The sequence below is a fragment of the Scyliorhinus torazame genome, chromosome 13, assembly GCF_047496885.1.
Source record: "Scyliorhinus torazame isolate Kashiwa2021f chromosome 13, sScyTor2.1, whole genome shotgun sequence".
NCBI classification, from domain to species: domain Eukaryota; kingdom Metazoa; phylum Chordata; class Chondrichthyes; order Carcharhiniformes; family Scyliorhinidae; genus Scyliorhinus; species Scyliorhinus torazame.
This window is the reverse complement of record NC_092719.1, coordinates 164,780,581-164,803,605: the sequence shown is the minus strand read 5'-3', so window position 1 is coordinate 164,803,605 and position 23,025 is coordinate 164,780,581. Positions and strand designations below refer to the sequence as shown.

Genomic DNA, 23,025 nt, shown 5'->3' with positions numbered 1-23,025 from the left:
TCCCCCTTTCCCCTCCCCTCCCCCTTTCCCCTCCCCTCCCCCTTTCCCCTCACCCCCTTTCCCCTCCCCCCCCTTTCCCCTCCCCTCCCCCCTTTCCCCTCCCCTCCCCCCTTTCCCCTCCCCTCCCCCCTTTCCCCTCCCCTCCCCCCTTTCCCCTCCCCTCCCCCTTTCCCCTCCCCCCTTTCCCCTCCCCCCTTTCCCCTCCCCTCCCCCCTTTCCCCTCCCCTCCCCCCTCTCCCCTCCCCTCCCCCCTTTCCCCTCCCCTCCCCCCCTCTCCCCTCCCCCCTTTCCCCTCCCCCCTCTCCCCTCCCCTCCCCCTTTCCCCTCCCCTCCCCCCATTCCCCTCCCCTCCCCCCTTTCCCCTCCCCTCCCCCCTTTCCCCTCCCCTCCCCCCTTTCCCCTCCCCTCCCCCCTTTCCCCTCCCCTCCCCCCTTTCCCCTCCCCTCCCCCCTTTCCCCTCCCCTCCCCCCTTTCCCCTCCCCTCCCCCCTTTCCCCTCCCCTCCCCCCTTTCCCCTCCCCTCCCCCTTTCCCCTCCCCTTCCCCTTTCCCCTCCCCTTCCCCTTTCCCCTCCCTTCCCCTCCCCCCTTTCCCCTCCCTTCCCCTCCCCCTTTCCCCTCCCTTCCCCTCCCCCTTTCCCCTCCCTTCCCCTCCCCCTTCCCCTCCCTTCCCCTCCCCCCTTTCCCCTCCCTTCCCCTCCCCCTTTCCCCTCCCTTCCCCTCCCCCTTTCCCCTCCCCTCCCCTCCCCCCTTTCCCCTCCCCCCTTTCCCCTCCCCCTTTCCCCTCCCTTCCCCTCCCCCCTTTCCCCTCCCTTCCCCTCCCCCCTTTCCCTCCCCCATTCCCCCTCCCCCTTCCCCTCCCCCCTTCCCCCTCCCCCTTTCCCCTCCCTTCCCCTTCCCCTTTCCCCTCCCTTCCCCTCCCCCTTTCCCCTCCCTTCCCCTCCCCCTTTCCCCTCCCTTCCCCTCCCCCTTTCCCCTCCCTTCCCCTCCCCCTTTCCCTCCCTTCCCTCCCCCTTTCCTCTCCCTTCCCCTCCCCCTTCCCCTCCCTTCCCCTCCCCCCTTTCCCCTCCTTCCCCTCCCCCCTTTCCCTTCCCTTCCCCTCCCCCCTTTCCCCTCCCTTCCCCTCCCCCCTTTCCCCTCCCTTGCCCTCCCCCCTTTCCCCTCCCCCCCTTTCCCCCTCCCCCCCTTTCCCCTCCCTTGCCCTCCCCCTTTCCCCTCCCTTGCCCTCCCCCCTTTCCCCTCCCTCCCCCTCCCCCCTTTCCCCTCCCTTCCCCTCCCCCCTTTCCCCTCCCTTCCCCTCCCCCTCCCTTCCCCCTCCCCCTCCCTTCCCCCTCCCCCTTACCCCCTCCCCTTCCTTGCCTTCCCCTCTCTCTTTCCTTCGCCCTCCCTTCCCTTCCCCCTCCCTTCCCTTCCACCCTCCTGTTTCTCTGATGTTGAACATCACTGGTTTAAAGTTTGGATCAGGCTACATTATGTGTTCTCATTTGTTTTTTCCACACCTAGACTATTACCAATCTGTACATCTGAGGTTTTTTTAATCAACTGAGTTTGATAGAGAGCAACTCAAACTTGTGAGAAACAATCTGAAACTGACTTTTAACCTCAATCTTATTTTACTTCAAAGTTATTAGTAAAAAGCCCTGAAGGGATTAAATACCAGGTGGAGCAGGTCTTCTGTTTTAAATTAGGAATATTCAGACTACAGTTTGTGTGCCAGTTCTTTTCATAGTGTGAGGCACTCAATGGAAGTTATTCTGTGTCTTGATTTGTGAACAACAATTTTGACCTGACCACAAATCATTCGCAAGAGATTCGTTAACAGCAGACTTGCTGTACAGCTGGTTGCAGTTCCTTACCAAAACTTGGATCATCTGAGATAAAATGTCAAATTTGAGAAAATTATTAAAATGTCAAGGTCTGGATTCTCCATTCCTGAGACGAAGGGTTGATGCCGGGGCAGGATTCGTGGACTTTCACAACAGCAAAACTGGCGCCGAACCTGGACCAATTCAGCAACTGTTGAAGGGCTGGCACTGGCGTCTAGTGGAACACTATCGATTTCAACGAAAAACAGTGCTGGATTCGCCGGGTCCGTGATTGACACTTGGGAGGCTGACAAGCTGCTGCCGCATATACACATTACAATCCCCACACACACCATCCCAGCCAACAAGATGGTACTGGTTGCGCTGCAGCACACTGTGGTAGTCACCACTGTTGTATATATCACATACGAGATGTAATACGGTAAGGCTCCTGTACTACAGGTATGGGGGTAGATCCCTGCCTGCTGGCTCCAAGCTGCAGCCATTTCAGCAGCAGCTGTAGGAGGCCACACATCTCTGTGTAATAAAGCCTCGATTACACTCTTCTCCTGTCTCGTCGTAATTGATAGTGCATCAATTTAATAAGCAGAGATTTTACAACACTGGACCTCCGCATCAAGCCAAATCGCTTGCAGCTGCACCCACAAGCATACAACGACAAGTCGGCCTTCGCACATTGGCTAGCTTGCTTTGAAGCCTACATCGGATCTGTGACAGAACCACCCTCAGAGGCACAGAAGCTCCAGATCCTGTAGACGCAGCTGAGCTCCGATATCTTTCCCCTCATACGCTGAGGCCATGGCGCTACTGAAAGAGAACTACACTCAGCAGACCAACAAGCTCTACGCCAGGCACCTCCTGTCCACGCAGCATCAACTCCCCGGTGAGTCTGTGGAAGATTTCTGGCGTGCCCTGCATTCCCTGGCGAGGGACTGCGATTGCCAGGCCGTTTTGGCTGTTGAACATTCCGAACTCCTAATTAGGGATGCTTTTGTTATGGGTATAGGGTCACCGTACATCTGCCAGCGCCACTTAGAGGGGGCTACCCTCGACCTTGCGGTGACCAAGAAACTCGCGATCTCACTAACGGTCGCCTCCCGTAATGTACAAGCGTATGCCCCCGACCGCACGGCGCCCCCCTCCTGGACATCGTGGACCCCACTAGCGAACACCCCATCGTGGACCCCACCAGCGACCGCCCCCAACCAACCCAACCCTGGAGGACCCAAGTTCTACTTCTGCGGACAGACAAAGCACCCCAGGCAGCGCTGCCTGGCGCGGAGCGCATTCTGCAAGGCCTGCGGGAAGAAAGGACATTTCGCTGCTGTGTGCCAGACCGCTCGATCGCCGCTGTAACTAGTCCAATTATTCCTGCACCCCCCCACGTGTGACCCGTGTACGCCGCCGCAACCCACGTGCGGCCCGAGTACGCCGCCATCTTCCTCGCCTCAGACCACGTGCGGCCCGTGGGCGCCGCCATCTTGCTTGCCTCAGGCCACGTGCGGCCCGTGGGCGCTGCCATCTTCCCCCCCAATCAGGCCTCGTGCGCCTCGTGGGTGCCGCCATCTTCCCCACCTCAGGACCCCTGCTCGTCGGGCACCTCATCGGGCTGCTCATCGCCTGCCGACCAGCCAGGGGCCTTCCAACACCAGCTACAACTCACCTCCATCACAATCGACCAGTCCCGGCCGCACAACCTCGCAACCGCGACAACGACGGTAAAGGTCGATGGGCACAAGACATCATGCCTTCTTGACTCCGGGAGCACAGAGAGTTTCATCCACCCTGATACGGTAAGGCGCTGCTCCCTCGCAGTACACCCCATTAACCAGAGAATCTCCCTGGCCTCGGGATCCCACTCCGTGGTGATCTGGGGGTACTGCACCACCACCCTCAACATCCAGGGCGTAGTGTTCAGCGACTTCTGGCTTTACGTCCTCCCCAACCTCTGCGCTGCCTTGCTACTCTCGGCCTGGACTTCCAGTGCAACCTCCAAAGTCTAACCCTGAAATTCGGCGGGGCCGCTACCACCCGTTACTGTATGCGGTCTCACGACCCTTAAGGTCGAACTGCCTTCTCTGTTGCAAACCTCACCCCCGATTGCAAACCCGTCACCCCACCAGGACAGGACCTTCAACAGGTCCGAGGTCCAGCGGCTGCTGCGGGAAGGCATTATCGAGTCCAGCAACAGCAACTGGAGAGCCCAAGTGGGAGTTGTGAAAACTGGGGAGAAAAACAGGACGGTCGTTGACTACAGTCAGACCATCAATCGGTACATGCAGCTCGACGCGTACCCCCTCCCACGCATATCTGATATGGTCAATCAGATTGCACAGTACCGGGTCTTCTCGACAGTGGACCTGAAATCTGCCTACCACCAGCTCCCCATTCGCAAGGCGGACCGTCCGTACACTGCGTTTGAAGCGGACGGCCGCCTTTACCACTTCCTTTGGGTTCCCTTCGGCGTCACTAATGGGGTCTCGGTCTTCCAACGGGAGATGGACCGAATGGTTGACCGGTACAGACTGCGAGCCACCTTCCCGTATCTGGATAACGTCACCATCTGCGGCCTCGACCAGCAGGACCACGACGCTAACCTTTCCAAATTCCTCCACACCGCCAAACTCCTCAACCTAACGTACAACAAGGAGAAGTGCGTGTTCAGCACCAACCACTTAGCCATCCTCGGCTATGTGGTGCAAAATGGAGTTCTAGGGCCCGACCCCGATCACAAGTGCCCCCTCATGGAACTCCCCCTCCCCCACTGCCCCAAGGCCCTCAAACGATGCCTGGGGTTCTTCTCATACTACGCCCAGTGGGTCCCCAACTATGCGGACAAGGCCCGCCCATTCATTCACTCCACCATTTTCCCCCTGACGGCCGATGCTCACCAGGCCTTCAACTGTATCAAGGCCGACATCGCCAAGGCCGCGATGCACGCGGTCGACGAGACACTCCCCTTCCAAGACGAGAGCGATGCATCAGACATCGCTCTGGTTGCCACCCTCAACCAGGCAGGCAGGCCCGTGGCATTCTTTTCACGCACCCTCCACGCCTCCGAAATTCGGCACTCCGCCGTTGAGAACGAGGCTCAAGCCATTGTAGAAGCTGTGCGGTATTGGAGGCATTACCTGGCCGATAGGAGATTCATTCTCCTCACTGACCAACGGGCGGTTGCTTTCATGTTCAATAACACACAGCGGGGCAAGATCAAAAATGATAAAATCTTGAAATGGAGGATCAAGCTCTCCAACTACAATTACGAGATTTTGTATCGCCCCGGTAAGCTCAATGAGCCCCCCGATGCCCAATCCCGAGGTACATGTGCCAGCGCACAAGTGTACCAACTCCGGACCCGACACGTCGCTCTCTGTCACCCAGGGGTCAACCGGTTCCTTCACTTCATAAAGGCCCGCAATCTGCCCTGCTCCATTGAGGAGGTCAGGGCTATCACCAGAGACTGCCAGGTCTGTGCGGAGTGCAAACCGCACTTTTACCGGCCAGACCGCATGCATCTAGTGAAGGCCTCCCGCCCCTTTGAACGCCTCAGTGTGGATTTCAAAGGGCCTCTCCCCTCCACCAACCGAAACACGTACTTCCTTAACCACAGACCCTGCTCCAGGACGATCCGTCCTCCCCTTGGTTCCACCTGGGGATGACGATGAGGTCTACATGCTCCCGGAGTCACCGGCGACCGAGCTGACGCCTGCATCGCCACCGGGACTGCGGCGCTCACAACGGAGGATCAAGGCACACGATCGGCTGACTTTGTGAACTTTCCACAAAATGTTAACCTTAAAATGCATGTAAATAGTTTTCCACCACCCCCGCTGGACTCTTTGTTTTTTAAACAGGGGGTGAATGTGGTGGTCGCCACTGTTGTATATATCACATACGAGATGTAATACGGTAAGGCTCCCGTACTAGAGGTACGTGGGTAGATCCCTGCCTGCTGGCTCCGCCCAGTAGGCGGAGTATAAATGTGTGTGCTCGCCGAGCTGCAGCCATTTCAGCAGCAGCTGCAGGAGGCTACACATCTCTGCTTAATAAAGCCTCGATTACACTCTACTCACGTATCGTCGTAATTGATAGTGCATCACACACCCATCCCGCTGATGGGTTGGCTGGGGCCAGAGGGCACTTAGGGGGGTGCACTGGGTGGACCCCCTATGACCTGTGGTCCTAAGGTCACAGTGGGCAGTCAGCGGCATGCGCAGCTGCATGGCTGCCTTCCAGGCCACGATAATGATGCTCCGCGTCCGTCCACACCGACCCCACAGTCCACCTCCTGGCCACCGCCCCCCCCCCCCCCCCCCGCTCTTCTCCCCAGCCCTGACAGAAGCCAACTGACCAGCGGCACAACTGTCAGCAAACTATGGCGATGTTGGACACTTTACGTAGCCCCTCTCTCTCCCTCGATCAGCCAGGACACCGGTTTCACAAATGTTAAAAGTACAAGTGAACCTCGTCGGCGGGAATTTGGCCAAGGAGAGGCGGAGAATCGTGGAGGCCTGGAGAAAACTGTGTTGGGCCTGCTAATGCTCTGTAAACAGTGTTTACTGTCCGTGCGTTCTGAAACACATTGACACCGCTGTCGAGGTGATGGAGAATTGCGATTTGGCGTGAAATCGGTGCCCGCCGCAATTTCGGCGTCGGAATCTATTCTCCGCCCAATCGTGTTTCCTAATTTTGATGTCAGCCAATGGAGAATCCTGCACCACGGGCTGGATTCTCTGCAGGCGGGATGCTCCGTTTTGCTGGCAGCCCGGGGGATTCCCAACGGTGTGGGAAACCCCATTGACCGGCCATCGTAATGGAGCATCCCGCCTGAGGGGTGAAACAGAAATGTGGTGCGGCGGGGCAGAGAATCCAGCACCACGTGTTTTCTAATTGAGATTTCTACCCTCGCACTTGCACACCGCTCCTTAGACCAACTGAGCCAAGGACCATTCCACACTTCATCCCAGATATCTGATGTCACCATGCAGGCTCATCACTCCTGTGCCACTGTGAGAAATTTTAAATCTGGTTCACGATCCCTTTGTTAGCTTGGAACCAACCCGCCCCCGCCCAATTCTAACCGCACACAACAACCATGGTTACACTTTTGTTATCAGAGTGAATCCTTTAAAGTTAACTAGATATCGAGGACCTTCCATCTGAGTATGCATATTTGTTTCTGTTGTGATGTGTTTCATGCTGAAATAAATCTATACTACTGGACACAGGATATGTTGTTTAATGGAGTCTGGGAAAGTCAACGATACTTGAAACTTAAATATCATTTAAGAGGTTTTAAAGAAAGGGACACTTGCATTTACATTATTGTGCATTTCAAACATGTCAAAATACTCCTCCTGCATTGAGTGGAAATGCGCTAACTGTCATGTCGGCAAATCTGGCAGTCATTTAGCACATACAGCATGAATGTTTATATCTTTCTGCTCGTGGCTGAGAAAGGAATGTTGGCGAGAAGACAAGGAAAAAAATCCCTGCTCTAATGTGAACACTGCCAGAGGATCTTTAACTTACACATGAAGGAATGAACATGGATGCTGACATATTCAGTCAAAGGCTGATACTGGGCTGTGTGGCAGTCCTGCCCTGGAGTGTCAGCCTAAATTAGCAAAATGTCAGTTTAGCTCATTTCGTAGCACTCTCGCCTGAGTCAGAAACTGTGAATTGAAGCTACATTTAAGTGTTTGAACACATAACTAGGCTAATGCTCGAGAAGAGTACCAAGGGAAGAATGCGGCACTGTTGGAGGTAGCATCCTTCATGTCCTGTTCCATGTCAGCATTAAAAGAAAAGCAAGGAATTCCCCTGATGTTCCCCCCTTTGACCAACATTATCAAATTGTTAATTACCCATTTGTGGCAGTTTGCTGTGCACAGAAATACTGTGGTGTTCACCTACATGGCGCTGAATAACTTATGAAATGCTTCAGGACGTAGAGATTTGACCAGGCTCTATGTCAATTTATCTTTTTCTTTCTCAAAACCTGGCACAGGAGTTTGAATGCATAATATTTGGGCTTGGGAGAGTGCTACCTAATCTATTCTGTATTATTACAGCTGTTCAACAACTAATCTCAAGATTTATAACCATGAGCTCATCTGAACTGGAGTAGTTCGAAAGGATATGGGGATTTTCAGAGACGCGTTAGAATTTGAGCAATTAAAGCGGGAGTTCACTGTGGCCTTGTTTTTTTTTGAAAATCTTTTTATTGGCTTTTCTCTTATTTTTAAACAGTTGTGTGGATACATTACATTTTTCTTGCCCACGCTAATTTAGTTTATTGTGCAGCAGTGGCCTTGTTTTTGATGTAGATCACCCTGTCGGTTATGAAAGCCATCAGCTGCACAGAAGCACCCCACCCCCTCCCCCCACAACCACCATTTTGCCTGGTTGTGAAATAATGTTATGTTTATCTGGGGATATAACTGGCAACTCTGAAATTTCATTGCCAGGTGAAATTTCTGCAGACCCTTTTTCTTGACAGTTTTTAAGTGTTAGAAATGTTGTAACAAGTATTCCCACAGTGAAGCAAAGTGCCGTTTTCTTAGAAAGTATGAATAGCCACACACGTTCACACAAAATAAAATAGTATTGTGTTTTTGCTGGAACCCAAGGGGAACAATTTTGATTGTGTATGATTGTGCAAAATGGGTGATCGGGAGTCAACAGCCTGCTTCACATCTTTAGACATTTTCCCCCCATTGGCTTCAATGGAAATAAAAATAGTGAGAGATGTGGGATGTGCTACTGATGCCTTTGCCCATTTTACACTGCCCAAAGTCAAAATTACCCACTTTGGTGGAAAACAGATTGTGAAGAAATTATATTATGCAAAAGCACCAGTTGGTCTGTTTCGTTATATTTCATCTTTTGTCCCAATCTTAAAATGGTGAACAGAATATCTTTGTGTTCTGACGACTGCAGCATTTTAAAACATGCTTCGCATGAGGAAGTTGTAGCCAAGTACAGTATTCCAGCCATTGCACCAACGATAAAGCTCAATCTCCTCCCCAGTTTCACAGTTCACTAGTTTGACTGAATTTAACTTATGAGTCAATGCTTTGAAAGTTAATCGATACAAAACTACATTCATCAAAGATAATGTATTGTAAGATTTGCTGTGAAAATCCACTACGAATACCTAAACATAGAAAATTATCTAATAAGTAGAGGACACATGCTGATTAATGATAATAGATTCTTACAGTATAGAAGGCCAGTATCGCGAGGCCATTTGGCCTAGCATGGCAGGGCCAGTTCTTTGAATGAACTATCCAATTGCATCCACAAATAGGATGAAGTTTATTGGCAAGTAAGCTGGTGAGCTGCTTATGAGAGATTAAATTGCAAGTAAATTGCTCTCTATTACAAATAGAATAAAGATTGTAGCCTATGTTTCTTTATCATGGCTTCTCTGTACAGAACCTTGATGTAAAACCGAAGGTAGTGCAGCTAATGTTAAAATTCTGGTGGACTAATGGCATAAATAGAGCCTGAAACCAACAAGGAGGGAACACATTCTGTTGAAAAGAAAACAAAATACAGTAAGTGTTAAACAATTGTGTTGAAAGTTAATTTAAAATCTAAACATAATGGCTCATGTATCCCAGATGACCAGAAAAATAAGTCATGAAATTGAAGAAAATGTTTAAAGGGGCTTGCAATTAATGCAGAAGTATCTGACAATCAGTTTGCTTTGATAATTCAGGAGGCAGGCTCTATCTATGCTGTAAGAGACCAACCTGAAGAATTGGTCCTTTGAGCTCACCTTGCTGATTTATGTGATCTGTCAGCAGCTCCTGCACGTCCTAACGAGATAGGTTGCTGTCATGATATGCAAACATGCACCTAATGAACACACAGAATAGGACACGACCAATGAGTAGTCATAGGACACGACCAATGAGCAGTCAGGACACTCAGGGGTGGTAATCTCACTATAAAAGGGATGAGGTACTCACACCCGCCTCTTTCCACAGACCAACATCTACAGAGTACAAAGTCTTACAACACCAGGTTAAAGTCCAACAGGTTTGTTTCGATGTCACTAGCTTTCGGAGCGCTGCTCCTTCCTCAGGTGAATGAAGAGGTCTGTTCCAGAAACACATATATAGACAAATTCAAAGATGCCAAACAATGCTAGGAATGCGAGCATTAGCAGGTGATTAAATCTTTACAGATCCAGAGATGGGGTAACCCCAGGTTAAAGAGGTGTGAATTGTATCAAGCCAGGACAGTTGGTAGGATTTTGCAGGCCAGATGGTGGGGGATGAATGTAATGCGACATGAATCCCAGGTCCCGGTTGAGGCCGCACTCATGTGTGCGAAACTTGGCTATAAGTTTCTGCTCGGCGATTCTGCGTTGTCGCGGGTCCTGAAGGCCGCTTACCCGGAGATCAGAGGCTGAATGCCCTTGACTGCTGAAGTGTTCCCCGACTGGAAGGGAACATTCCTGCCTGGTGATTGTTGCGCGATGTCCGTTCATTCGTTGTCGCAGCGTCTGCATGGTCTCGCCAATGTACCACGCTTCGGGACATCCTTTCCTGCAGCGTATGAGGTAGACAACGTTGGCCGAGTCGTACGAGTATGTACCGCGTACCTGGTGGGTGGTGTTCTCACGTGTAATAGTGGTATCCATGTCGATGATCTGGCACGTCTGAAAAGCAGGACTCCATCAGTTTTGGGCCGGTGTCTTCAACATTGGGAACCAAGTAATGTGGGCAATTTTAAATGCACACCTACCTAATTTCCAACGTGCTGTTAAAACAGTGCCTCGGTTGCAGGAGTGAGTGTGTGGTGAGGGAACTTTAACTTTCAACAATGGTGTGTTGGTCAATTTTGCGGGGGCGATTTTCAGCCCGTGATCGCCGTCAGAGAGAATGGCAATGCCTGTGGAAAATCCAGAGAGAATCAGGAAAACTCTCTGGAGAGATCACGTTTCCAGATTATCCCCACCTCTCGCCAGCGAAGTCACGAGGTTCACACCCAGAAAGGACAGAAACCTGAGTTAAATGGATTATCATAAATTTTAATATTATTATCGGGCCTCCCTGCCACATGATCTCTTCCTCACTAAATTTTCAAACTTCGGCGACAGGAGGCCACATTGGCGAGGTTTACAACTGCATTTTAAATAGCGGATTCAGTCAAGGCGATCCCTCTGGAGACGCAAAGGTAACTATAGCAACTGGAGGGGAGGGGAAGAGGGACATGCCCGTCCATGGCCCTGGCACTGCCCCTGGCACAGTCCCACTCTGACAGTGCCCTAGCAGTGCCAACCTGTGCTGGAGCAGTGCCAGGGGTGGGATCTCCTGGTAGCCCCATGGGAGAAGGTGTTCCATTTATGTGTGGTGGTGGGGGGGGGCAGGTAATGGGGGGTGGCAAGTAGTGAGGGGGGAGCTTGTAGGCAAGGGGAGAGGTGGGGAGCAGCCACTGAGGGGGGAACCTCTGCAATACTTCTGTGGTGGTGAGTTGTGCGTGCGCGGGGGGGGGGGGGGGGGGATAGAGAGAGAGAGTCCCGGGTGATTGTCCGGGGATGGGGTGCGCTGGGGATGGAGAGTAAAACTTCAGTCCTAATCGGGTTATCCTTTAAAGATGGTGCCTCGACCTCTATGGAGCCCGGTGCCAGCTTTATCAGCCCTCGTCCTGCCACAGTGACGGTGTAAACCATGCCCACTCATTTTTTTTCTTTAAAAAGGCTGAAGATCTGAAGAGAAAACTGGTATATGCAGCTGGAGAGTTACACGCCAGGTTTCGGTCTGAGCCTGACAGTTTGAAGCAGTATGGTAAGATTCCACCTTGTATACCTGATGGCCAGTCTATTATTTCCCATGTTATGGTAGCATTGAAAATTAAATTTCCTTCAGGTGTGTTGATGTATATTAAGCGGTCACTTTGCTAAAGCCTTGTGTTCATATTGATTGCTTTATGCCCGGAGCTGCATGAAGCAACAAAATCATTGACACTTTTTACAAATATTCTCTAAGAAGAGATGTTCTATAACATTTTACACTCTTACACTGTCTGCTCTGAATAACCAAGCTAATCAAAAAAATCATTGACCTTATTCATATTTATTTTAAAATGAGAGGCATTCAACTTGACAATCCAGCTTATTGCAATAATCACGTCCTATTTTCTATAAAAACACAATCTGCAAACCTCTCTTGCACATGACCATGAAACAGAATAATTCTAATCAATACAGGTAAATCTAAAACTTACTGAACAGTTATGAGTGCTCGGGGAAAATGTATTATTTGTTTTAGGAAAAAGAATGCTCAATGAGAGCTTTCAGAGCCACATCTAACCAGTCTTGCAGAAAACTATGGGGCAGTTAAAGTTCCGCATAGGGGAACTGCCATCAAGAGAAGCACCATCAACCACAAATCAAATAGAAGATAGAGCCTTCAGAGGAAATCTATTTAGGTATACAATCGAAGATGCTGTATTTATCAGAGAAGTTGAGAAACCAGCGCATCTGGGTCACAGGAAATTCCAAGTATCACTTCTGAAATTATCACACTAATGCCTTGAAATTCCTTCACTATTTTTCTAATCCAATAACCTGATTTCAAGGCATTAAAGCTGCTCTCACAAAATATTTTATTGTTTCTACTCCTGATCAATTACCCTTTTCACTTAAAAAAAGTCACCTATGTTTTGAAGAGGCATTGATTAAGATTGATTCCGCTTCACTTTATGTTATGTATATATTTACATTTGAATCATTTGCATGGCTTAGACAACCTTAGATTAATCCATTAACCATATGCATTCGAGTAAGAGCAATGGACCTGTGATTTTACTTGCAATATAAAATAAATGGAAGGAAAATTGGATTTTAATATAATTTTGATCCCATTGGAAACAAAATAATTATCTCATCGTGGTAATTTGTAAAGTTTATTCAAATACATAATTCTGAATAAAATTGAAGATTTAATCTGCGAATTAAACCCATGAGTGTTCTTATTAATATAATTCTTGAAAGAATATACTGTACTTGAAATTGTAGCATTTGGACAGATGGTGGGGAAGTGAGAGTAATATAAACCACAGGTTTATGTACACTGTGTTAGTTTTCTTCTTGATCCAGTTGAACTGCAGAGAAAATTCAAAGTTGTGACAAGGAATCTCGGCAAGGTGGACATGTGAATTGGGACGCTAATAGACTCTGGGCGTGATCCAGCAGCCTCGTCGCTCCTGACTCGGTGTCGGAACGAACCTATTGAATCTCGCGAGAGGCTTCTCACAAGATTTGCGACGCTAGACACATCTCGCGAGATTCCATTGAATCTCACTCGGCATCTGGTTCTGGACCTTGTTCTCACAGGGTTGTGTTGTGTTATGCTGCTTCGGATAACACAGGCTACTACTTGATGCAGTCTTAACTAAAGGATGCTCCAGACTCTGAAATGAGTTCAACGTGTTTATTGAACTATTAACACAGTTCTCAAATGAGTTTGACTCTCGCTAACCTAACTGTAGTAACTCAGTCTGACTGTACCAGCTTGCTGTAAGTCACGTGCTGGGGTGTGATGCTGCTGGTCAACCCTGTCTAACTCTCTAGATGTCTGTCTGTGGAAAGAGGCAGGGTGTGAGTGCCTCATCCCTTTTATAGTGTTTATGTCATGCCCCCTTGTGGTGATGCCACCTCTGAAGTGTCCTGACTGCCCATTGGTTGTGTCCTATTCTGAGTGTTCATTGGTTGCATGTTTGCATATCATGACATCTCCCTTTTCTTTTTAGATGTATACATGTGAATGTGTCTGTCTAATGTGACTGACTGAGGAATACAGAACAGAACAAACAAAACAAATGCTCATAAGTCCAGTCTCTGAGGCTTGCGTCTGATCCTCGCGACCACCGGAGAGGTGGTGGAGGGGATGACGTTGTCTTGACAGGCGAGTGGGAGGCATGACTGGTGGCCTCATGGTTCGAGGTGTCTGGCGTTGGCAATTCGACATGTGGAAATGGAGGGGAAAGTGGTTGTGGGCAAGCAACTTTTCGCAGTGCCCTTCGATTCCTTCGCACAATGGAGCCATCAGCCATACGTATGACATAAGATCTGGGCGCGGCCTATCGAACAACGACAGTCAGAGCAGACCACCCACCATCCGGTATCTTGATCCTGACCGTGTCTGCTGGGGATAGTACGTCCAGATCGGTGGCATGTGCGCCATAGCCCTGCTTCTGGCTGTCACGAAGCTGCTGCATCTTCTGCAGCACCGGGAGGTGATCAAGGTTGGGCAGGTGTATGGCTGGAAGCGTCGTCCGCAGGTCCCTGTTCATCAGCAGTTGAGCTGGCGACATGCCAGTGGACAAGGGAGTTGCCCGGTACGCAAGTAGTGCGAGGTTTATGTCGGAGCGGAGTCCGAGGCCTTGCGGATGAGCTGCTTAACGATGTGCACCCCTTTTTCGACTTTGCCATTGGACTGCGGATAGTGCGGACTGGAGGTGACATGCCTGAAGTTGTAGCTCTTGGCAAACGTGGACCATTCTCGTCTGTGGAAGCACGGGCCATTGTCGCTCATGACGGTGTTCGGGATGCCATGCTGTGAGAATGTCTCTTTACATGCTTTGATGACGGTCCGTGAGGTGAGGTCTGGCAGCTTCAGCATCTCAGGATAGTTCGAAAAGTAATTGATAATTAAGATATATTCCTTTCGTGTGGAATAGGTCAATGCCAACCTTGGACCACGGAGAGGTCTCTAGGTCATGTGGTTGGAGCGTCTCCTTGCTCTGCGCTGGTTGTAACCTCTGACTGGTTTCGCAGTTCAAGAGCATGTCCGTGATGTCCTGGTTGATGCCGGGCCAGTAGACAGCTTGCCGGGCCCTGCATCTGCACTTTTCTACGCCCAGGTGTCCCTCATGAATCTGCCGCAGCACCATGCTCTGGAGACGTAATGAGATGACTACCCTGTCCAGCTTGGGCAGAATGCCGTCGATCAGCGTCAGGTCGTGCTTGACGTTGTAGAATTGAGGGCATTGCCCTTTCTGCCAGCCATTGCTGAGGTTGTGGATGGCTCGCTGCAACAGGGGATCTTTAGTCGTCTCTTCTCGAATGAGAACAATCTTCTCATCTGTTGCCGGGAGAGTGCTTGCACACAGTTGTATCTGCAATTCAAAGAGGGGCTGGTTTAGCACACTGGGCTAAATTGCTGGGTTTTAAAGCAGACCAAGGCAGGCCAGCAGCACGGTTCGATTCCCGTACCAGCCTCCCCAAACAGGTGCCGGAATGTGGCGACTAGGGGCTTTTCACAGTAACTTCACTGAAGCCTACTTGTGACAATAAGTGATTTTCATTTCCTTTCAATTCAATGTGCTGGATGATCTCCAGTGGTTCACTGGGTGAGTTGACGGAGCGGGACAGTGCGTAGGTGATGATGAGCTCCTTGCCAGGTGTGTACACCAAATTGAAATCATACCTCCGGAGTTTGAGCAGAATTCTCTGCAAACGAGGCGTCATGTCGTTCAGGTCCTTTTGGATGATGTGGACCAGAGGCCTATGATCCGTCTCAACAGTAAATGTTGGCAAGCCGTAGACATAATCATGAAATTTGAGGATGCCGGTGAGAAGACCTAAACACTCCTTCTCAATCTGCGCATAACTGGTCTCAGTGGGTGTCATTGCCCGTGACGCGTATGCTACTGGTACCCAGGATGACGTGTCGTCTCTTTGAAGCAACACCGCCTCAATGCCATCCTGACTCACGTCTGTGGATATCTTGGTCTCTCGGTCTGGGTCAAAGAATGCAAGGATAGGTGCAGTGGTGAGCTTGGCTTTCAGCTTCAGTCACTCTGTTCGGTGCTCCGCCTTCCACTCAAAGGCGGTTGATTTTTTCACCAGGTTGCGTAGGGCCGTGGTGTGTGTGGTCAAATTCGGGATGAACTTGCCAAGGAAATTGACCATTCCCAGGAAGCGCAGTACTGCCTTCTTGCCGTCGGGGACTTTCATTGTCTCGATGGCTTTAATTTTGTCTGTGTCTGGGCGAACACCGTGTTGCGAAATCTGATCGCCCAGGAACTTCAGCGTGGATGTCCCAAAACAGCACTTGGACCTGTTTCGCTTGAGGCCATGTTCATGTATACGTCGGAATACTTTCTTGAGTCGCGATGCGTGTTCCCCTGGGGTTGTGGACCAGATTATGATATCGTCAACATAGACACGAACCCATTCTATTCCCTCCATCATCTGTTCCATGATGCGATGGAAAATCTCTCATGCCGAGATGATGCCAAATGGCATTCGGTTGTAGTAGAATCTGCCAAAAGGCGTGTTGAAGGTGCAGAGTCTTCTGCTGGATTCTTCAAGTTGGATTTGCCAAAATCCTTGGGATGCGTCTAATTTTGTGAAGAAGCGCGCGTGTGCCATCTCACTCGTAATTTCTTCCCTCTTCGGGATGGGATAATGTTCCCGCATAATGTTTTTGTTTAGATCTTTGGGGTCAATGCAGATGCGTCGGTCCCCTGAAGGCTTCTTTACGCACACCATCGAGCTGACCCAGTCGGTTGGTTCAGTGACCTTGGAGGTGATGCCTTTTTGTTGTAGACTCGTGAGCTCTGCCTTCAGGCGCTCTCTCAGTGGAGCAGGGACACATCGTGGTGCGTGGACCACTGGCTTGGCATCAGGTCGCAATAGAATCTCGTACTCGTACGGCAGCGTGCCCATCCCACTAAATACATCTGGGTACTGGGTTAAGATGTTGTCGATGCTGGCCTGAAGATCTGAATGGGACGGCGTTGTGGTGTAGACCCTTTGAATGAGGTTCAGTTGCTTGCAGGCGTGCGCACCTAGCAGGGACGCCCTGTCTGGTTTAACAATCTCGAAGCGTAAGCTTGCTTGTGTGTGCCGGCTGGACACCTGCATATGGCAGGACGTCAGTGCCTTGATTGCGTTTCCATTGTAGTCCAGGAGTTTGCAGGCACCTGGAAGGATTGTGGGGGCTTCTTGATTCTCTTGAAGTCCACCTGCGAAATCAGCTTGGCGGAGGCACCTGTGTCCAGTTTGAACTGGATGAGGCATTGGTTGACCTTCATCACTGCATGATGACTTCCGGGTGTGGCTATGCAGATCTAGGTAGCATATTCGGTAGCTCCCGCTTGGAACGGACTTTTGGGCTCTTTTACAGGGCCCCCACGGCATTTGTTTGACATTTCCCGGTGTGGGAAGAAGACTGCAGCATTCCCCTGACAGTGTCCCCCAGGAATGTTATGTCTTTTGGCTACCACACCCGGCAGAAACAGTAAAAGATTTGGCTTGTGCTGCAGGAATAGACAAAGGCCTCTTCCAGCATGCAGGCGGGGGAAGGGCAAGCTTAAAGCTGCAATCTGACTTGACTCTATCAAAGGTGAATTCTAGCAGCAGAGGGAACAACTGTGAAAAGATCTACCAAGGCCATTGAAGAAGCAGGGACGAGGCTTCCGGTGGCGGCCATGGGTCCCCCTCCAACTTCTATGAAACGGACCAGAAGTGTTACGGCCAAAGGAGCGGCACTGGAGCAACGGGAGAAGCAACTGAAAGAAAACGAAATGGCAGCGGCCAGGGACAAAGGGGAGCTGCAGGAGTTCATCAAGCGCTGCTTCGAGGAGCAGCGCGAGGAGATGGGCAAGGAGATGTTTGCGCCTATGCTTTCGGCAATTGAAGGACTCGGGATCACCCAGAAGGCCCACGAAGCTAAGATCCAGGAGGTACAGAAAAGAGTCAGTCAGAACGAGGACGAGCTTGTGGGCCTGGCGGTGAGAGTGGAGCAGAACGAGGCGCTACACAAGAGGTGGGCGGGAAGACTCGAAGACCTGGAGAACAGGTCGAGGAGAAAGAATCTGCGAATCCTGGGTCTCCCTGAGGGAGTGGAGGGGGCTGATGCCGAGGCATACGCGAGCACGATGCTCGAGGCGATGATGGGCACGAACGCCCCTTCGAGGCCACTGGAGTTGGTCGGGGCACATCGGGTGCTGGCGAAGAAGCCCCAGGCAAATGAGCCGCCAAGGGCGATGGTGGTGAGGTTCCACAGGTTCACGGACAGAGAGTGGGTCCTGAGATGGGCCAAGAAGGAGCGGAGCAGTGAGTGGGACAATGCAGAGATCCGAATATACCCGGACTGGAGCACGGAGGTTGCAAAGCGGAGAGCGGGTTTCAACCGGGCCAAAGCGGCGTTGTACCGGAAAGAAGTGAAATTCGGAATGCTGCAGCCAGCGCGACTGTGGGTCACATACAAGGGCCAACACTATTACTTCGAAACGCCTGAAGAGGCGTGGACCTTTGTACAAGCCGAAAAGTTGGACTCTAGCTGAGGGTTTGTGAGGGTAGGGGGGATGTTTGAGGTTTGATGTGTGATGCTTGTTGTATATAGGGGGTCAATCACGCGCAGGAAATGTTACATGGGCTGGGGGAGAGAGACAAGGCCGCGACAGGAGCTGCGCCAGAGGGGCGGAGCGGGCTTTGGAAAGCGCAGGGTGTTTTCTCACGCGCGGGAAGAAAGGCGGGAAGGGGAACGAAGGAATGCATATGGATTGGGAGACTCCCACGCGGGGAGGTCAATGGGACGGCGGGGGAAGCCGAGGTCAGCAGGCGTCAGCTGACCTACGGGAGTGACATGGGGGGAGCAAAAAAGCTAGACAGGTGTCTAGCGGGGGGGAGGGGAGGGGGGAAAGGTTGGGGGGAAAGGGTTGCTGTTGCACTGGCCGAAAGGGAATGGGACACAGACGAGGTGGTCGGGACGGGGGTAGGTTCTTTGGGGTAGAGGACAGATGTGGAAGGTTCTCAGGGAGCCCGGCGAACCATGTCCATATGTTTTGGTCATGCCCGGCACTGGAGGGGTTCTGGAGAGGAGTGGCGGAGCAATATCTCAGGTGGTGAAAGTCCGGGTCAAGCCAAGCTGGGGGCTAGCAATATTTGGAGTAGTGGACGAACCGGGAGTGCAGGAGGCGAAAGAGGCCGGCATTCTGGCCTTTGCGTCCCTAGTAGCCCGGCGAAGGATCTTGCTAATGTGGAAGGAGGCGAAGCCCCCCAGCCTGGAGGCCTGGATAAATGATATGGCTGGGTTCATAAAGTTGGAGAGGATTATGTTCGCCTTGAGAGGGTCTGCGCAGGGGTTTTACAGGCGGTGGCAACCGTTCCTAGACTATCTCGCGGAGCGTTAGAGGAAGGTCGGTCAGCAGCAGCAGCAACCTTGGGGGGGGGGACATCCTGGGAGGGGGGAGGGGGCGGGGAAAGGGGGGACTGCCTGGGAGGGTGGATGAGCAAGAGATAACATGAAGGATTGGGGAAACTGGCACGTACGGGTGAGGGCCAGTGTACAAAGCTGTGTAAATATATCATTTTGCCATGTATATATCTTGCTCTGCGCGATTTCTCGTTTTTATTTGTTACGAGGGTGGCGGGGGGGGGGTTATTGTTTGTAAGGGAGAAAAATTGTGTTAAAAATCTTTAATAAATATATTTTAAAAAATCACTGCATGCTATTCGTCCTCGGAATCCACGGCCAGGATTGATTGGATTTGCGAGGTGTCCGGTGCGGCGGATTCGCATTTCGTAATAATGCCCACTCGGTAAGTGTTGTCCAGGTATTCATCATCTGGATCCGTCGCACTGCCTGGATCAGAGTCATGCATTCGGTGTTGCACACTTCAGATGCGCCGCTGTTGGAATTGGGAGCGCTGGCTCCTGACTGGTGGTGCAGATCTGCACAGTGCTGCATAGTGTTTTGGTTTCCCACAGTTTAAACAGCGTTTGCCTCTTGCAGGGCAGTTTTTAAAAAAATGGGTGGTGCCACAGTTCGCACACGTCATGACGTCGGCGTCATGACGCTCAGTGCGTCGTTGCGCATGCGCGGTGCGGTTCTCGGACGTCTGCACCTGCGCAGTGCGATTTTCGGCCACCTCGTGTTCCCGATCGCATTGCGCATGCGTCGGGCCCCGGGAAAAGCGCACGAAATGGCCGCTTTCGTCAATGTGGAGACGCATCATCCGGGAGATGGCCTGAACACTCTCCACCTCGTGGGACGCTTGTTTTTCACTTTCTGCCGTTTTGTACTGTGAATAGCGATTTTTAGAGTGCTCATGCAGAGTACACGTTTCAATCGCGACTGGCAGGGTCATGTGCCTGATTTTCAACAATTGCTCTCGCAGAGGATCAGAGTGGACTCCAAAAACGATTTAGTCTCTGATCATGGAGTCAGTGATATCACTGAAGTTGCAGGATTGCGCTAGCAGTCTAAGGTTAGTTAGATATGAGTTGAAGGATTTGTCTTTACCTTGCATCCTCTGCTTGAATATGTAGCGCTCAAAGATTTTGTTGTGTCCACTTCGCAGTGGCTGTCGAATTTGTCCAGGATGGTTTGGTACTTCATTTTGTCCTGCCCTTCGGAAAAGTGAAAGTAGTTGAAGGTCTCTATTGCATGGCCACCCGCAGTGCTGAGAAGAAGAGCTATCTTCCAAGCATCGATTGCGCCATTGAGGTCGGATGCTTCCACGTCTAGTTGAAATTTCTGATTGAACGATCGCCAGTTGGCACTAAGATTACCAGTAGTCCTGAGCTGATGAGGAACCTGAATCTTGTCCATTGTGCCTGTATTCAGTAGCCGGTTGTCACAGATCTTGCTGAGTTGAACTAAATAGTTTGAACAGTCACGCCTGGTATCATGTTGTGTTAAGCTGCTTCAGATAACACAGGCTGCTCCTTGATGCAGTCTTAACTAAAGGATGCTCCAGACTCTGAAATGAGTTCAACGTGTTTATTGAACTATTAACACAGTTCTCAAATGAGTTCGCCTCTCTGCTAACCTAACTGTAGTAACTCAATCTGACTGTACCAGCTTGCTGTAAGCCACGTGCTGGGGTGTGATGCTGCTGATCAACCCTGTCTAACTCTCTAGATGTCTGTCTGTGGAAAGAGGCATGGTGTGAGTGCCTCATCCCTTTTATAGTGTTTATGTCATGCTCCCTTGTGGTGATGCCACCTCTGAAGTGTCCTGACTGCCCATTGGTTGTGTCCTATTCTGAGTGTTCATTGGTTGCATGTTTGCATATCATGACAGGGTGTGATCCAGATCTGCATATACGGCTCATTTAAATATATGTTCGCTGGATTCACCCGGTGCCCGGGACTCAACGGACGTGCTTGGGAGGTGTTCTCACCAGAGCATCATTTAGTATTGATCCACACAAATGTGGACCAAGCATATTGATACCAGGGCGTGTCTACCAGGCCATTGGAGACCCCGGGTGGTCGAAGATAGAAAAGGCTGGAACCCTGGCTCTTCCCCTGGCACTAGGGCACCTTGGCAGTGCGTGCCTGGCATCCTAGCAATACCAAAAAAATGCGAAGTGCCGTTGAATAGAAACACCCGCTAAATGCACTGCTCAGTGAACTTTAACTCAAGTCTGTTGAATCGAACCTACTAACTCAAATTGTGTCAGATATCAAAAACGTAAAGCTCGGATTGTATCTGGGGGGAGAGCTTTGAGCTAGAGAACATTTGCAGTACTGGCATTACAATCAATTTGAGGTGATAGTATGAACATTATACAGCATTTAAGTGTAATTTATTTTTCCATATGACATAGCAACATAAAAATCCTGCACCTACAATTAACAATGAAGTTTATTTGAGATGAGGTAACAAATTCTAAAGAGGTGACTTGATGCTAATCTTGAGAAACCAAGCCTGAGGTTCAAGATTAAAAATTGTAGGGTCTGTTATCAAACACTGATACTTGACTGGACTATCTCTTATTTTGTGAATTTTGCTGATTGTGAGCCAGGTTGCGTTACAATTTGTCTTTAGAATTAACCCCATAACAAAACTGAATCCTTAGTATATGGTGCAATGAATAATACATTTGAATAACCAAGTCAACTTTTTATTCCGGGAGGGAGAAGGAAACAAACAGGGGATTCTGAAAAAACAGCTTTGCCCATGCAGCAACAACAATGTGGAACTCTGTACACAGGGAATATCTGAAGCAATATTCGCCTCCTGCACTCTGTACACAGGGAAGAATCATAATCCTAATAAGCACATGAGAGAGAAAGGAATAGAGGTTTATAACACTCGAGTTAGATGAGCATGGATGGGAGAAGGACAAGTGAAGCACAAACGTTGACATGGACCAGTTTGGCTGAATGGCCACATTCTGTGCTGCTTATTCTGTGGGCGCGATCTAACGGAAAGGTGCCATTTGTGGCGGGTTTTGCTATGAGTTCCTCCTTGACTCTGTCAGCGAATTCTCCACCGTTACCTAACCATACTTAGTCATATTTCTGGGCCTTGGGAATTTCTCACCAACCTACCCCACATAATGGGCGAGGCGGTCCCATGCCGGCGCACAAGTTTCCCGGCAATGAGGGATGCTGTATATCCAGCTGTCGGCCGCCTCCGCCGCGGCGGCAGGGTGGTGGGAAAATCCCACCCGGAGGACTTTTTTCATCACTGGGGAGCTGAACCCGCTGGCCAGACCGGCTCCTTAGAGATTGGGTCACCATTTGAAAGGGGACCGCGATCTTTAAGAGGGCTTGAGGTTCCCCCACACACCCCACCCAAGGGCAATGTCACCCCCACACACATGGTCATTACCCCACACCCCCAAGTGAGGACACCCCCGCTATGGGAGACTTTCCCAATCCCCCTTTCGGGGCCACTCTTCCAGGACCCCACCCTTCATCCCCCCCCAACCTCCTTTCATGGGCTTGACCCCACCCTCGGGCCCTGATCTGTGGCCGTGCCACCCTGGCAGTGCTCCTTTCAGCTGGGCAGTGCCACCCAGGCACCTCGACAGTGCCAGGGTGGCAGTGCCAAAGTGCCGGCCTGGCAGTGCCAAGGTATCCCTGTTCCAGGGGGTGGGCCAAGGGCTACCCTGCCCTGTCCCTGACCACTCAGAAGCCGCCAATGTCCTAGGAGACCCCCAAGGTTCCGTTCCGCCTGGTCCACTTTTGTGGCATCACCCAGCTGGGGTCTCCCTTGGGAGCAAGTCAATGCCAGCAGCCCGATCGATCCTGGGTCAACACGTCTAAGTGGATTTTAAACCCACTTAGGCGTGTGAGGCTTGATCCTGCCCATTGTTGGTGGGATCCTGATCGTGACTCCTCGTGAGACCTGGGTAGATCTCATGAGGCATACCAACTGTCTGAAATTTAGATTTTGTTTTGGTTATAATTTGTTTATCTTGTGTCTAGTCAAAT

The 23,025-nt window shown here is 50.8% G+C and overlaps 1 protein-coding gene across 5 annotated transcripts in view; it reads left to right on the top strand.

The window, feature by feature from the left end:
* LOC140388345 (receptor-type tyrosine-protein phosphatase gamma-like) overlaps positions 1 to 23,025 on the top strand; it is a 1,184,455-nt gene that overhangs the window by 401,452 nt on the left and 759,978 nt on the right. For 2 of the 5 annotated variants that reach the window (XM_072472365.1, XM_072472366.1), the window contains exon 3: positions 11,539 to 11,626. The exons of the other annotated variants lie outside the window; for them this stretch is intronic. In XM_072472365.1, coding sequence (XP_072328466.1) covers positions 11,539 to 11,626 — 88 coding nt within the window. The remainder of the gene's footprint in view (positions 1 to 11,538; positions 11,627 to 23,025) is intronic. 5 annotated transcript variants of the gene reach the window in all.